General features: G+C 41.8%; 1 protein-coding gene across 8 annotated transcripts in view; it reads left to right on the plus strand.

The window, feature by feature from the left end:
* The window catches only part of RAD51B (RAD51 paralog B), a 716,515-nt gene that overhangs the window by 479,415 nt on the left and 220,599 nt on the right, over window positions 1–16,501 (plus strand). For all 8 annotated transcript variants that reach the window (XM_073348429.1, XM_073348426.1, XM_073348430.1 and 5 more), the window contains one exon: window positions 8,022–8,146. In XM_073348429.1, the coding sequence (XP_073204530.1) occupies window positions 8,022–8,146 (125 nt within the window). The remainder of the gene's footprint in view (window positions 1–8,021; window positions 8,147–16,501) is intronic.

Raw genomic sequence — 16,501 nt, forward strand, 5'->3', positions numbered from 1 at the left:
TCTAGCTTTAAGGGACATGAAAACATTAATTCTAGCATTCTGTGCTCTCACCCCTATGTGCACTCTGATTATTATCATGATCTATCCACTTCCCTCGGGGGCGGTGGGGGGGATTTAAAAAAAATAAGTAATTTGTAGTATGATTGATTAGATGATAATTAAAAGCATTCTCCAGTTCACAGGGCCTTAGTGTTGCCAAATGCCCTGCTTGGACAAGGATCATTTTGGACCTGTGTGCCCTGGATATGTGTAAACAAGACAAAATTCTGACTCTTTCTGAAGAGTGTGCACACTTGGGAAATGTTTTTGCTGCTAGAATGATTTGCTATTGGAAAGACAGGGTTAAATGATGGGACAGGAGAGGGGGGTTGTTTTGTAGGGGGCAGGATGATGTCAGGAAGATCTGGGCAGCAACAAAGAAAAGGACGGAAAAAGTTACAGTGTGGGAGGATCAGCAGTGGTCATTGAGGAGATATGTTGCAAATCAGTGGAATAGTAGAAAAAAAGAGAGAATTTCTCAAGCCTATTCATAGAAAGGCCAGGAGGGAGGGTGAGTTAGTGTGTAAACAGTTTATCCTTGGTTATAGGGAGGAATCCATTTGTGACCACTCTACTGTGTCCTCTTGTACTCACCTTCACCACATCACCTTCCCAAGTACTTCTGATTGCAAGCATCCATTAGAAATATGGGAATATTGGCGTGCTGGAAGCTGATCAGTTTGTGATTTATTGCCAAACTACAGAAGCAAAAGGTTTGAAGTGGTGAAAAGAAACCATCAGCTTCCTAGGATCATGACTCTCTGCACTCCCCAGATCTGGGCCTGTTTCAGGTGCTGTAAACCACCAGTTGTCTTTCCTCCACAGAGCTCCTGAGAGCTGACCATTTTGTTCAGGGCTGGTGGATTGTCTGGCAAGAAGTCAGACCAGCTGGATTCTCTTGTTTCTTAACGTCAATTCCATTTTTAAGTCAGCAGACAGGAGCCTCAGTACTGGCTTGAGCATTTGCTCTTTCACTGACTTTCAGAATAAAATGGAATCAACATGAACTCATTGATGCCAGGAGTTGAGATTCCCTAATTCAAAACATATTGATGATAATGGACATGCTGGCCAGCATCGAGAAGCATGAAATTAACAACAAAACCGCATTTGTCTTATTCTCTGGAAGACCCATCCCACATCCTGATACTGAATGGAGGTCCCAACTTATTTCTAAAGATCTCCAGATGTCTTATAGAAAATATTGAAATATATTCTACTCATAAACAATTCTGCTGGCCTATCACTTATTTGCTTCTCTTTTCTTGTTCTTTAAAGAGGATTATGACTTTAGGTGGGCAATAATCAGCAAGAGCAGACAGAGTCTGAAACCTCAGTAAAGGGCAATGTCTACACTATGAGCTAGGGGTGTGAATTCCCTTTCTGGTGTACACGTACTTGCACTAGCTCTCATCAAGCTAGCGTGAGTATAAATGGCAATGTTGCCGTGGTAACATGGGTAGTACCACCAGAGGCCATGCCGAGTACGTGTCCACCATTTTCAGGCAGATTTGTACTCAGGTTCAGCTGTGCTTCCGCTTCCACTGCCACTACCAGTGCTACCATGGCTACACTGCTAGTTTCATACTCATGCCAGCTCTTTGAGAGTTAGCATGAGTATGTGTACACGAGCAGGGAAATCAGCACCCCTAGCTCGTAGTGTGGACATAGCCATACTCACGACAGTGACTGTAAAGTCGGGGGGGGGGCAGGAACCATCTTTTTATTATATGTTTTGTACAGTGCCTTGCACAATGTAGCTGAGGACTCTAGGAGCTGCCACAATACAAAAAAATAAATGAGAATAAAATAGAGTGTAAAAATGACATTAGAGTCACTTACTCTCTCTCTGTGATCCCAGATGACTTGGACTGGCACTGCAAATGCCACCCAGGATATAGGAATCCAGCTTTGTCTTGTTCCCTTCATTATCATCAGTAGTAAACATTCTGCAACTGGAACATAGCTGACAATTTTCTTTCTCTTGACAATACATTAGGTAGAATAGACTGCAGCACACTCTCCTGTAGCTGTGTAGCTTCTGCGGTGCTAAGATGCCTGATAATTTGGGCTGCTCAACATTTTTTCCTTGAAACGGGTTTTGAATAGAACTTTCTGCAAAGTGTCTGCTTCCTGTGGAAAATGTTGACTTTTCATCAAAAACCTGAAATCCTGGAAACCAAAATGTTTTCAGCCAAAAGCTGAAAACTTCTGGCTGCAAAATGTTTAGTTCTCAATGAAAAGCAGAAATTTTCTGCAGAAAAAATTTCTTTCTGACCCGCTCTCAAACTCGCTTGCTTTTGTCAGTAAAGTTGGCAGGTCTGACTTGCGCACTCACAGGGAGAAAATGTATTTAGTAAGAAGGTGCATGTTTCTCACCAGTTATTTTCATGGCCAAACTTAACTTGCAACAACAAACATCCAGTTTTCATGAAAATGTCCTTAATAATAAAAGAACAAATGGTGAAAAATACAGAAAATATGTTGTACTCTCGATCTCCCCATCAAAAAAACTGAGCCACATTCTGCCCTTCCCTACAGCTGTATAACCCATTGACTCTAATAGGGCATAATGAAGGATAACATTTGCCTCTATATTTTTCATAAGGCATCAGCATTTCATGCTTGGCAATTACTTAGATCTTGATAGTGCCCTTGTGTACCTCCCACAGTGTTTTGCCCTGTGTAAGTAATTTTAAATGGTGAAAAGGGTAGGTTTTTTTATTGTTGTGTTTGTGATTTATGCTTACAGGGCTGGCACGTGAGTTTGTCCGTCTTTGCCTCCCACCCACTGCCTATTAGTTCCGTGTGGACTGGCAGAGGAGGGTATGTCACATAAAGGGTACGGAATGCACCTTGGCCAGCCAACTCAGAGAATGAGATCATCACGACTGAACGGCAAGGCAGTCAAGCTCCTGTCCTGACTAATGAACATACTGCAAAGGAAAGAGCTTAAAATGGCAGAGGACGGGAAGTGGGTGGTAGAAGGGCACTGTGGTTAGTGACTTCATATAGAAGTTTGTCCTGTGGCTTTTTATTGGGTAATGGGTTTTTCCACCATTAGATATTTTTATACCTATACTTTTTGAATAGGGTCAAACTGCGGGGGTGATAGCTTCTTCTGGTGTCATTAGAGACCTGCTCAAAAAAGCCAGGCTAAGTAAAGTACAGGTGAAGAGCAGTGGTCTTTCTATGCTCTGCCAATGAACCACAGCTCCTGCCCTGAGAAACCCACACTGTCTGAGCACAGAGGGAAAGTACTTTCATTCTTATTTAAGAACATGCCCTTTTTGTTGAGCTCAGAATATTAATTCATTTATAAATATTTTCTCTGTGCTTTTCAAAGTTTTTATTTTTAGTGAACATGTTGTTGCTGAAAGATGACAGAGTTGACTACTTTGGAGACCATTTTCCTCTGTTTACTTCAGTGTGATGTTGTGTGTAGACCCCTTGCCATGTATGGTGGGGAAATATTTTAAACCCAGTTGCTGAGGGTTTGGGAGGGTGATTTCACAAACCATGCCAAGTTACACCAGTCTGCAACATATACCTGTTGTGTAGGGAAGTGAGAGATGCTTGTGGGTTTGGTTTTTTTTTTTTAGTTTAGTTGATAGAAAAAGCAAAACTCCTAAGTACATCTTGGGCTTGGGTTATAACTAGCACCAGGTGTCATTGCATGAAGACTGATGCATGCACAACTGACACTTTTTAGGACAACAAAGCCTCATCTTATTTCAGCTGTACATGGCTCATCTTCTTGCTGGAAGTAGCATTTTGGATTGCACATTGAATTTATTCCTTTCTTTAGTTTTTCCTCTGGCTGTGGAAAGCCATTAACTTTGTATTTGACTTTAGCCACAGAAGGCTTTACTTTCATTTGTGGCAGCAGTCAAGTGTGACCCAGCCAGTTTTTCTGTGGACAGAAATTGGCCTACCATGCACTTGTACTCCAAAACAGTTACAGCCCCTTGTCAATGTTACTCCTGACCAGAGGGACCATCTTTTGTGGAGGAGAAGATAGAACATTCTTTATTCTCATTCAGTCCTTGGCCTTCCTGTTGATGTTGCGAACAAGGTGGTCAATTAGTGCCAGTTGCCAATGGGATTTTGTGATATGGACTGAGACCTCCAACTCATTTCATATACTTTACTGATCAGCCAATAGACAGGAACTTGACCTGGATTGGAATCAGTAACCTTGAGTCCAAATGGCAACCTGTGTTCTATTACGTGTCTCTTGTTTATGAGCTTGATGCTGTCTTTGAGCCCAGCTGCAGGGTGATCTGGTACAAAAAATCTGCAGATATGAAACTACTAGAAATGGGAGGGAGAGGCAGAGAGTGCAGGGAAGGGATGTTTTTATGAACATAGTAACATTTGTTCACCTCCTTTCATGAGCTCATTAATGATCAAATAGCTTTTGAGATAATAGAAAAGATACGAATTTTTTTAACAGTGCATTTTAATTTTAATCCATTTTCCTTCCATTTCCTCTTTCCTGCCTCTGAAACATCTGCTGTCTTCTGGTGTTTGGTACAGGGAGGAGGGGAAAGAATATCTATTCTCACCATCCTTGAACTTTCCTGCAAAGTTCCCCACTTGCTAGTTTTTCCTCTTGTTTGTTGCCTAATATATAAGTCTGCAGCAGACCTACAGTATCTCTTTAAAATGGAAACCTTTTCTGCAAAGCATTCCTTTTCACCCTGTAAAAGTTCTGCACTGTAAATTTGCTCCAGCTTTAATAACCATTTTGCACCAGAGTCATAAATTTGAATAACTTCATGGAAGAAGATTTGCTGGAAAGTGGGTCACACAAACAGTCTTCTTCCTGACAGGTGCTGACACAGCCTGGTACAACAGCATTTTTCCTTTAAAAAATGAAGAGGCTACAGCAATTAACTTGCCTGCCTTCTTTTAAACTGCCGTGAGCCTGGTCCTGCCCTCCTTGCACCTTCAGAATTCCTGTTGGCATCAGTGGGAGTTTTGGATCTGCAAGAAATGCAGGATCAGGAAGAGTAACGGTGTGTTTTCTCCTCAACTCAGACCCTAGACATTTAACTATTTCATTGCCCAGCTCAGCCTTCCTGTCTACATTGAAATGTCAAGATGGTCTATCAAATAAGGGCTAATATCAGAGGCACAGAATTTTGGAGGGTTCATCTCTGAACTTCATGGGTAGCCCCTTGCACTCTAACAGGCCAATCTAAAACTCACATGTGACCCCCACCTTTACTTTGTGATCCTTGCCCATTTCTAGCTGTGATTAAAAAAAAAAAAAGGACAATACAGTTTGGATGTAGGCCTCCACTTTATGCCACATGGCTATGAGTGGGCTGGAAAATCTTAAGGCTCCCTCCTTTTACTCTCATTCTCATCAAGTCTGTTCTAATAATAATGTAATACATTTTGGCCTAATATAGAGTGTTCTGTCCAATGATGTCGAGTCTGAGCACTTTGCAAACCTTAATGAATTGCAGTAAATAACTTGCTCGGTGTCACCAGAAGGATCAGTGAGTGGCATAGCTGGGAGTTATTTTCAGCACATCTGCCTTTTCAATACAGATTGGTTAGACTAACCGAACAGCATTCCTGACATTGCAACTTCCCATTTGCTGTTGCTGCTGCTGCTTCTGGAGGTATTTATCCATGTGAAAGCTTGACATGTATCAACATAAAGAAAAGCGATCCTCAGAGCAGGATAGTGCTAGTGTGGATTGTCTTCAAACCAGATCACATAATGTTCTGGAAAAGTGCTTGCATGTGGGAATAAGGTGTAGCGTTTGGATACAATGAAAGAAGTAATTCAAAGTAACACAGAGTATAAGTTCATACTTAAGCACTACCTTTGATAAGAAATGTTATAAATTTCATGTGTGGTTTCAAATGTTTTAGAGTCTGATTCAAAACCCCCGATATCAATAGCGTATCAACTTATGCCATTGATTTACATGGAGCGTGGATTAGCTAGGATGGACTCCATATCTTTCTGGCTCAGAGTGTGCTTAGTGCATGACAAACACTATATATTTACCATCATTTGCAAGTTACCAACCTTACTGGCAACTATACAAGTTACTGGCAATTACTCTTTATTAATACTTTTCTGGTGGCCTCACCAATTTTTCCAAAGCACAAGTTCTAAATTAAAAAAAAACCAACAACAATATTTCTGTCCTATATAGTTGTGAAGAAAGCCTTCCACATGTGTAAGTGCTGATGGCTCTGGTCCTAAGTCTACAGACAGCCTGAAACAGTAGTTCTAGTTGAGGTATGAACTTCCCTTTTCACCTCAGTGAGGTATTTTTTCAGAACCCTACTGGTTACAAATTCAGTGTCCACATTAACTATTTCACTGTTGATCGTTTTAACAGAAGCATCCAGCTATTCTGGACTCTTGGGTGGAGAGCAAGTAAAGAACCCCCTCTTTTTTCTCAATCCAACTTCTGTTTCCCAGTTTGAAATATGTCATGCTGCATGGCCACGTGAAGTAGCTCTTCCTGCTCCATGCTTGCGAACACCTTTAAACGCTAAGAAGGTTTTAACTCTTTGTTTATACCAGCCTAGAAGCTGAAGAAAGAAAAGACTTTGATAATGTGGCCTGATGGCAAGGGTAGGATTTCTCCCTACAGTATATTCTCCAGAGTTTTGCTCAGTCTTGTTTTAATTGGCTCAAGTGATCAGGATTTCATGGTGTCCTTGGGAAACTCTTCCACCGTGTAATAAATCTGTCAGGAAGTTTCCTGACATTCAATATAATTTTCCTTTTTACTCATCCTCAGTCCAATACTCTTAGTTATACTCTCTTGTACTATCTCAGAAATTCACCTCTCTACTCATACATCAGTCTCTTCCTACCCCCTTTAATCATTTTTGTTGCATTTCTCTGAATTCTCTCCTATTTCTCCCTATTTTTCTTTTGTTGAGGTACCACTTGGAGTAAAAACAGATCAACCATCTATCTCTCCATCTTGTATGGAACATGTGGTATTCAAAAGAAAAAGAGCTAGGGCTTCTGCCAGCATTATAGATGGATCGGTCTCCTATTTTAGGATTAGAAAAATCAAGTGAAATGGTAGGTTAGCAAGCCAGGTCACGCTGCATTATTAGAAATGCCTTCCCCTGTGTCATCATAGCTGACCAGCGCAGAGTATGCTGAACGCATTTTCCCCAAGGCTTGTACAGAGTTCACACAAATGAAAGATTCCAAAATCTAACTTCCAATTAGGCGGGGGGAGGGGGCAGTTTCATCCCAGATGTAACTCCATTAACTTCATTAGTATTACTGGTATCTGAGGCTGGATTTGGCTCAGTTTTTGGAGACATCTGATATTAACTCAAGTTTTACAGAATCTGTGAAATTTCTAGTAGTGTGGGGTCGAGTTTAACTTTGAGATCAGAGGCATGACTGATCTCTTTCCTGGCTCCACAGTTATGCCCCATAAAACTCCTCCTTCATGATTTCTTTTAATAACTTCTCTTTCCTGGCCCTCTCCCTTGTCTCCAGACCTCCAGAAGATGGAACTGCATGGAAGCAATAGGCTTAAAGAGAAAAGTGGGTTGAGGGGTGAGCAAGAGAATGAGCATGGTTCTGTTCTGATGAACACATAATAAACAGAATTTTGGATCTCGATATTGTTCTCAAATTTCTTTCCCAGTACCTGAAAGTGCTTCTCCTGCATGGTGCAACACCAGGTACTTAGAAAAGCATGGTAATATGCATTGGAAGTTAGACTCTGCTTTGCGATATAATGATAGTCCATGGTAGTACTCTGCAAGAGGAGGACTTACAGCAGACCCATGCCTACAAGATAGGGAATGCTTAAGAAAAAGTGGAGAGTTCCTGCAACTGAAAGTGTAAGCCAAGCATTCATATGAATGCTTAGTTTGTGGAATGAGCTGACACACATGGCAAAGATTCCTCAGTGAAACACATCCTTGGTGCAGGCATGACACACTGAACTCAGAAGTTGTATTGTTTTTAGTTTCAGGAACATCTGGGAGCAAGGACAGGGAACCCAGCTATGTGACAGCAGCACTGGGGAACACATGGAGTCACAGCGTCAACACCAGGCTCATACTACAGTATCATGACTTGCACACAAGACAGGTGAGGAACTTATCAGGAAAAAACAGTAAAAATTGAGTGCTCAGAGCCTCATAACCTGTGCTCTAGGGGATGGGCTCACTGTGAGCTGGCTCAGAGAGGGCTCTGTGAGAACGCTGGCCCCTTATGCTTGGGGTTATGGTTTATGGAGTGCATTGGCACCATGTTCTTTTGGATAGGGGCCATTCCTTGAGTGCTCTGATACTGTGTGTTCTGGAGCAGGGATGTCGTTTTCTATGTGACTTGATACCTGATGTTCTGGAGGGTTGTCCTTTGAGAACCTTCCCACTCAGTGATCTTTGGGGCAGTTCTCCATGTGCCCTGAACTCTGTATACTATCTGAAACTCCTATAGTTTTTGCACCAATCTGCAAGTGAAATTTTCCTATCTCCACCTGCAGTAATAGCTTTTGACTGCAAATACGGTGAAAATTTTCCAGGAGTATTTTTGCAATAGCGAGAGAACTCTCCATTTTTGCTGAGAAATGTTATGATGTGCAGTGAAGTGCGGTAGAATTTTTTGCTTGCAAAAATCACCTTTTTCATTTTTGAAAAAAACAATGAAAAATTGAGATTCAAGACATAATAGGTTTGTTTTTTGAGAGGCCAGCACAAGTCATGATGTAATTTATTCCCTTTGGATGTCTGTGTGGTTGGACTTTCTTGGTTTTGCATGTTTCATTATTACGCACTGTAACTCTTTCCAAAGATCCTGCTACTCTTTCTAATGTTACTGATTTCCTGTTCCTTAAAGTCAGGGTGTTGTCGGAAAAATGACTATGTAAAACTTGCACCTTCTTATTTCTCATATTTGCTCCCTATATGTCTGCCAGTCAGAGCTTCTGATTTTACAGCCACAAACCAATGGTTCCTTCTGCTAGCTGACCAGGGCCCATACAGCTATAGGAGAGTGATTCTACCATGCACATAATCAGTGAAGTTCTCATTTCAGCATCCTTATTCCTGGGGATGATGTACAGTGTGAGGCAGAAAATTCATCTGGATTCTCACATCTCAAGTTGAATTTGTATCAAAGACAGGTAGAAAAAGAATCTTTTGACATATAGAGTGGACAAATTTACTTTGGAGTCATTGAAAAGTAAATTTGGAACCCAAAATGTCATTTGTACAGAAACACATTTCTGAATACAGCTGCTCTTTAAGTTCTCCCTAGTTCTGCTTTACATTCTGTGCTACAGGGAGTTCTGGTCCCTCTAGACATGTGAAAGGTAGAAAGAAGCCAATTGTGTCCTGGATCATTTTAAATGAGATTTGCAGCGGGCTGGGGTGACTGGGTTTAGTACTGCTTTATAATGTACAAAGCAGGCTAAGTAGGCTAAACATTCTGCTGTTTTCACCTGAGAGAAATTCAGGGTATCAAGTCAGGTCTTCCCTGACTTTGCTGGAGAACTCATGGAAATGTGTAGAAGGTGTTTCCTTAGCCCTTAATTGAACCTTTAACAAAGAGCTTTTCTCCTGAGTGCTTTAGTTGAATAGATGTTTAACAAAAACAAAACATTTGAACCAGTTTGAATTGTTAATTATAATTATTAATAATTATTATCATCATCGTGCCAATAAGTCCCAGCCATGGATAATCATTCCCCATCTCAGTTAATTATGTGTCATCTCCTTGGTACTTATGATGTCATATCCTCGTATTCCTCCAGCCACACCCTGACAAGAACTGAATTTATGTGTAAAAATCAAAAATCCATAAAACACATCCATGAGGGGAGAAGGTCCCATAGCCCAGGCTCCAACCCAAGCCTGAACGTCTACACTGCAACTTCATAGCCTCACGGCCCAAGCCTTGCAAGCCTGAGTCAGCTGACCCTGGCCGGCTGTGGGTGTGTTTTTGCAGTGTAGACATAGCCGAAGAGCACAGCCTGACTTTCAGATGCCACGTGGAGCTTGCCGTTAGGAAAAATCTTGGTTCTTGTGACCTGAACAGATTTGTTATCAACATTAGTGAGACAAAAATGCAATTTGTAGAGACGCTTTTCAGATTAGGACCACACTTTAAGTATTGATTTCCACTACAATCCTGGGACCAAACAAATCTCATGCTAAACGTGGGGCCAGAGTATCCCTACAAGGGTTCCAGATTAAATCTTGGATTTCTGCTGCTGTAGCTGGAACAGGCTGTCGGTTAGTGATATTGACAAGCATTGCTGTTCTGTTAGATCAGTTTACCTTAGCTTTAGCCATGAAAGTAAGTAGTGTTATGGCAAAGGTTTGAAAGTAACAGATATGATAGGGTTAGTTTGAAGAAATAACTCTTAATCCTCTTCATCACAAGTATCACACTTTTTTCTTTTGCAGTTAGATATGTTTAAAATTAGAAAGTTTTGTGAAACACCCTTAGTGCATACTGGAAGCTGTAGTCCAGTACACAGCAGCCGCATCACTGGGCAGACCTCCAGCTAGATCACCATGGCATACCACATCATCTCCCTAAAAAGATGGAGGGCATGTGGGGTTTCCAAAGTGCCAAAGTAGGACCTGGGCATCAGATAGAGGGTTTGCTACCCTGGGAAGGTGGCATGATGACCTGTGGCTGGACCCGGTTCAAAATCCCTCCTGCAAACAACAGGAGATCCTTTCTGGCATAGAAGAAAAACCCTGTTTGGGGGAAAAAGTCCTGGTTATTTATTTTAGAGCACCAACCCAGGGTAAAAATGTCTTCATAAAGGCTCTCAGATCCTCAGTTTACCTATTGAAAGTGCATACGGTTATAGTCGTGCCTCAAGAAGTGAAAAGTAATTTTCTTTTGGCAGCCAACTTCCTATGATACTGTCCTCTGTATAAGTGCTCTTTGAAAATTAGAGGCATCTGTCCTGCATCGGTCCCTTGAGTTCACTCAGACAAGGGAAAAATCAGCACCTGAAAGGCAGAGGACTCTATGGCCAGATTCTATCAACTCAGCAAAGGAGTGGTGTCCTTCCTAGTATGAAGCTAGCATAAGTGAGAGAGGATCCATAACTAGGACAAAGAGATTTCCTAAAGCATAGTAAAGAGGCTGTGTTTTGGATTGAGGTAGGACTTTCACAGCCTAGACCAGGTGACAGATTGCAGTTTTCCTGATTCAGGTAAAAGTGTTGCAATTCCACAAATCCATTGTGACTCATAAAAACAAGCACAAGACTTCCCTTAATCAAAGTGATACCAGACATAACTTTCAGGGTGTCCTTGGTTACAGACCAGCTGTTCTTTTGCTGGTTTGCTTAGTACTGTATGAATAACATTCCAATCTTGTGACTATCAGACAACCATTATCTTTGGTGGAGGGGTGGAGATATATAATGAAAAAATGACTTTCAAAAAATTTTGGGGGCGAGTCTTCCAGACTGTATATATGTTTGTCTACATGCCGTGTGGTTGTAGCCATGTCAGTCCCAGGATATTAGCGAGACAAGGTGGGTGAGGTAATATCTTTTATTGGACCAACTTCTCGTCAGATATTACGTCACGCACCTTGTCTCTTTATATGTTTGTCTGTCATTCCACCGATGACTAAGGAATGATCATTAAACATACTGCAGAACCTACAGTATTTTTATTCTACAGCCACTGGAGCAAAAGTTAATTAACTCAATTCTAAGGAATTTGCTGATAGCAAATGAGGGGATTGAGATAAATTAGTGTCAGGCTGGCTTTTTCTCAATAAGAAGGAGAGAAAGCAAATAAACCACATTGTATTTGCAGAGAGGAGAGGAAATAAGTGCTAATCACAGGGGGGAAATGTGTGGTTAATACTTTTTTAAAATCTGCATTAGTAAACTGGAGTATAATGAATATAGTGATTATATTTTCAAATGGTGTCAAATTTAAGCAGGTGTGCAAACAGAGTGGAGGATTATTGCCCCAAATTACAGAGGATTCTGGATATTTTAGAGAGGTGGACATATTTATTGCAAGTTATGGAATGTTGAGATTTAATCTAAAGAAATTGAGTATATTGAATTTACTGTGGGTGGGGATCATGACCAGCACAAGTACAATATAAACAATATAGTTGTGTATTCTAGTGTCTCCCCTATAAACTGGATCCCCAAATGCTTTATGGAGTTGCTATAACTAACAGTTACAAAGTTAATGATAAAAGCAAATGAAGTCATAGACAGGGATAGAAGATATTCACGGATGAGTCTTAAAATTAGTTTAGGGGATGTCTGTACAGCAAAGAAAAATCTGCGGTTGGCCCATGCCAGCAGCTACAGGTTCACAGGGTGTGGGCTGGGGGGCTGTTTTGTTGCTGGGTAGACTTCTAGGGTTGGGCTGGAATCTGGGCTCTAGGATACTGTGGGGTGGGAAGGTTCTAGAGCTCAGGCTCCAGCCCAAGCCCGGAAGTCTGCACAGCAGTGAAACAGCCCCATGCAACCTGAGCCCTGTGAGCCCAAGTCAGCTGGCCTAGGCGGGTTCTTCTTTGCTGTGTAGACATACCTTTAGGACAAATCAGAAACACATAAAGCTATTCTAGATGGCAGGATCTGCAGTGGTAAGACAGAGAAGAAGCCAGGTCTGTTTAAGTGAGGGGAGTAGAGAGAGAGCCAAGAGCTTTGAGGTGGGCATGGGCAAGCCCTTGGAGAGTTTCAAACACAACAGCAGATTTGAACTGGATTCTGGACTAGAACTTGAGCCAACGAAGGTGTTTAAGTACATGGGGACTATGGTTGTGTCTCTTTGCATGTGTGAGGCAGGAAGTATCATTCTGCTCATGCTGCAGTCTGGTAAGCTGGGATTTGGGGAAGCCACAGAGAAGGAAATTTCAATAGTCCAGGCAAGAGGAGATGAAGCCCAGGATGAGGATTGCAGCAGAAGTGTAATTCAAAGCATTGACATGCCCAAGTGTACATGTACAGACTAAGTGTCTTCTAGTGGCCTAGATCTGTGTGGGAAATCCCAGCTGACATCCACCTGAGTACCATATACTGATCGAGGACAACATATGGCCCAGTAGAGTGCTGCTTTTGGGGCAGTAATGCAGGAAAAAATTGGGAGATGATATTGAATAATGTGTTGACCGTTAGCTCAATGCAAAGTAGTGGCAAAAAAGGATATTACTATTCCAGATAATTGAATGTGGAACGTAAATAATACCTCTCTAGGGCAGAGGGCTGGGTGTTGAAGTAGAAGTGGAATTCACTTAGAAGGTTGCCTGTTATAGACATCCATCTATATTGTGCCATGCCATTATATACCATACCTACAATATAGAACATGAGCCTTCTGAAGATAACACCAGGTAAAAAATAGATTTCTTCCCAAGACAAAGAGAAATGACTGTTTGAATGAGTCATTTGAAGGGATGAATGTATTGCCAGAGAGTACATTTTCCAGGTGGGGATTATACTTTAATGGTTCAGTGTTATGAAGAACATAGCTTCCAAGTACGTCAATGCACTTTAACACAGGCTTGTTCCCAGACCACAATGCAGGTTTAGGTAACCAGATGTACAATCTCATTAACCCAGACTCTGTATCACACAGTTTATGGGAGGAGGCGTTCTCCGAGAAGATTAGTTTACCCAAGCTTGTAGAATTTGCACAATTACATAACTGGAAAAGAAATCTCCTTAATACAGCACAGCAAGATAAATCGTTTTTGTTTGCCAAACCCTCAAAAAAGGCTGGAAATACTTTTTCTCATCATTTTTAGTCTATATCTATTTGAGAATCATGCTATTTCCCTTGATGTCCCCATTTTCCTTGTGTTTCCAATGGAGTTAAAATTGTAGCGTGACTGATTCTATTTAACCTTACTTCACTGTTTATTCTCAAATGCACTTTCCTGGTGTGTAATGTCTTTCTGCATCAGCATCATCAATAGTATCTTTCTAGGAACTGTATTTGTGGGGTGAAGTGAAGCTGTGGGCACCGCACATGTCTCTTGCAGGTTAGGTGGTAGCCTATCTCTCATTACTCATTGGATTTGTTTGCTCTCTCTTAATTTATCCTAGGTTTCCTTTTTCTCAGATACTCATCAAAATCATTGCTCCCAGGGAGAAAAGAACAGTGAAGTGACTTTCCAATACCCCTGAAGCAGTGCCGGATTAATGATTTTGCCGCCCCTATGCCCTGAAATAATTGCCGCACCCCCCACCCCAGCTCACCTCCGCTCTGCCTCCGCCTCCTCCCCTGAGCGTGCTGCCGGATCCTGCTTCTTCCCACTCCCTGCCAGTGCTTGTGCGCGAAACAGGTTCGCGAAGGAGGAGAAAAGGGGGGAACGTGGCGCACTCAGGAGAGGAGGCGGGGCTGGGGCAGGGATTTGGGGAAGGGGACCAATAGGGGCAGGGAGGGGGTGGGGAAGGGGTGGAGTTGGGGCGGGGGCGGGGGCGGAGGGCGCGAATCGGCACTGGGGGAAGCAGCCTCTGGCTGCTATTATAAATTTGCCACCCTAGGCCTAGGCCTTGTCGGCCAAGGCGTTAATACGCCGCTGCCCTGAAGAAGAGCTCTGTGTAAGCTCGAAAGCTTGTCTCTGTCACCAACAGAAGTTGGTCCAATAAAAGATATCACCTCACCTACTTTCTTTCTCTCGTGTCTCCAGCTGGCTCTTTTTTATTTTTCTCATTTTGCTTTTTGTGTGGCAGGATCTTTCTCTTGGTCTTGGAGTTTGAAAGAATGGCAAGTGTGGAGACATTGAGGAAACTTTGATCAGAATTCTGTGAACTCTACTACCTTCTGTCTTTTGTGGATCCTTTCTTTAGGATAGCTGGGCTACTGCTGTGTCCTGTCTCCTCTTGACTTTTTTTATTTAGACTTAAGGCCTAATGATAAAATTTTGGTAATAAAATTGCACAGTATGTGACAGGTTCAAATTTTTGTGCATTTTAAACAATTCGCATGTCTTTAAAAAAAGAAAAAAAAGGTCAGATGAGCATGGGTGAAAGGTTCTTGACTGATAGCCCTGTAGACTAAAGTCTTCCACTTATCCACAGGGCAGATACAGTCACAGGCAGTGGCAATGCAAGCTTAGTGACTTGTATGAGAGCAGGGTGAGGCTGCACATATTAACATACTGTGTAATGATTACATAAATATGGTTAATATAACAAATCTGGTGCAGTGTTAAACTAGCTAATGCTCTCAATGCAAATGATGCAATAAAGTAGAGGGAAAAGCACAATAACAAGTTTCTAAAGGTGACATATCATCAGGCCACTTTGCTGACTTATGTGTTTGTTTATGCTTCTGCTGTTTGCAGTGAGCTATCCCTGCTAATGGACTTGTGTGGGATGTGTGCACAACATAAATACTGCCTGAGTACTGTCTACACTAAATGGGGCTGGATTTATGGACCACTCCTCTTATCGAGGAGCTTTTACACAGGAAAAATGTTTACATTATATCAGTCTTAACCATGGACCATTTACTCAGGGGCTCAGAGACTGCATTGATGTATAAGAACCTAAAGAGCAAGGAAAGAACCCTCAAAAGAATGGAGTAGAACAGAATGGAATCATGTGTTTCACTCAATCTTTCATTTAATCAGCTTTTTTAAAATGTTAAGTGATTTTTATGCTGGTGAAGGGTGCCAGATTGAGAGCCCTGGAAACTGTTTATTCCCAGAAGAGATAAAGCATAAGCAGCAGCTGTGCAAACTTCTCAGCTCCTGCTTCTACTGATGTTGGGCATTCCAGACAAGGAGTGGGAACAGCTCTAGGGATGTGAGGCAAATTCAGTCCTGAGCCTTTTTGCTGAAACCTGCCAACAAAGGGGGGCAGCTGTGTTTTGGACACTTGTCTACTAGTAACTGAACTGCAACATCCAAGTTATTTCTCACAGACCAATCAGGCTGCTTTCAGATGGTAATTCCTTTTGGTCACTGCCAACTTGGCTGGATCACTTAATAATCATACTAGTTCTTATACAGGGCATCACATTTTCAAATTACTGTACAACCATGAATACTTAATCCCCACAACACCCCGCGACACAGGTCAATATTATTCCCAGGAAACTGAGTCACAGAGAACTGAAACACAATGACTAGAACCATTTTCTAATCCCTCTCTTTAAATTTCTTCACAGCTTTCCTCTACTCCATTACTTGAAATTTTAGGTTCTTGTCTTGTCTTTCTAAGGTCCTGCATAAGTCTGCCCCTCCATTCTTATCCAACCGTATTTCTTATCCCACTGTCAGAAGGGAGGGGGTCAAGGGCAGTGATAGGCTCTTCAATCCTCATTGTCCATCTCCAGGCTTTTTTCCATGCTGTCCCTTTATATATGGAATCCTTTTTAAAAGATGGTCTGTAAGGTCCCTGTCTTCTCACTAAGAAAAGGAGTACTTGTGGCACCTTAGAGACTAACCAATTTATTTGAGCATAAGTTTTCGTGAGCTACAGCTCACTTCATC

This window comes from Lepidochelys kempii, chromosome 6 (assembly GCF_965140265.1).
Source record: "Lepidochelys kempii isolate rLepKem1 chromosome 6, rLepKem1.hap2, whole genome shotgun sequence".
Classification (NCBI taxonomy): Eukaryota; Metazoa; Chordata; order Testudines; family Cheloniidae; genus Lepidochelys; species Lepidochelys kempii.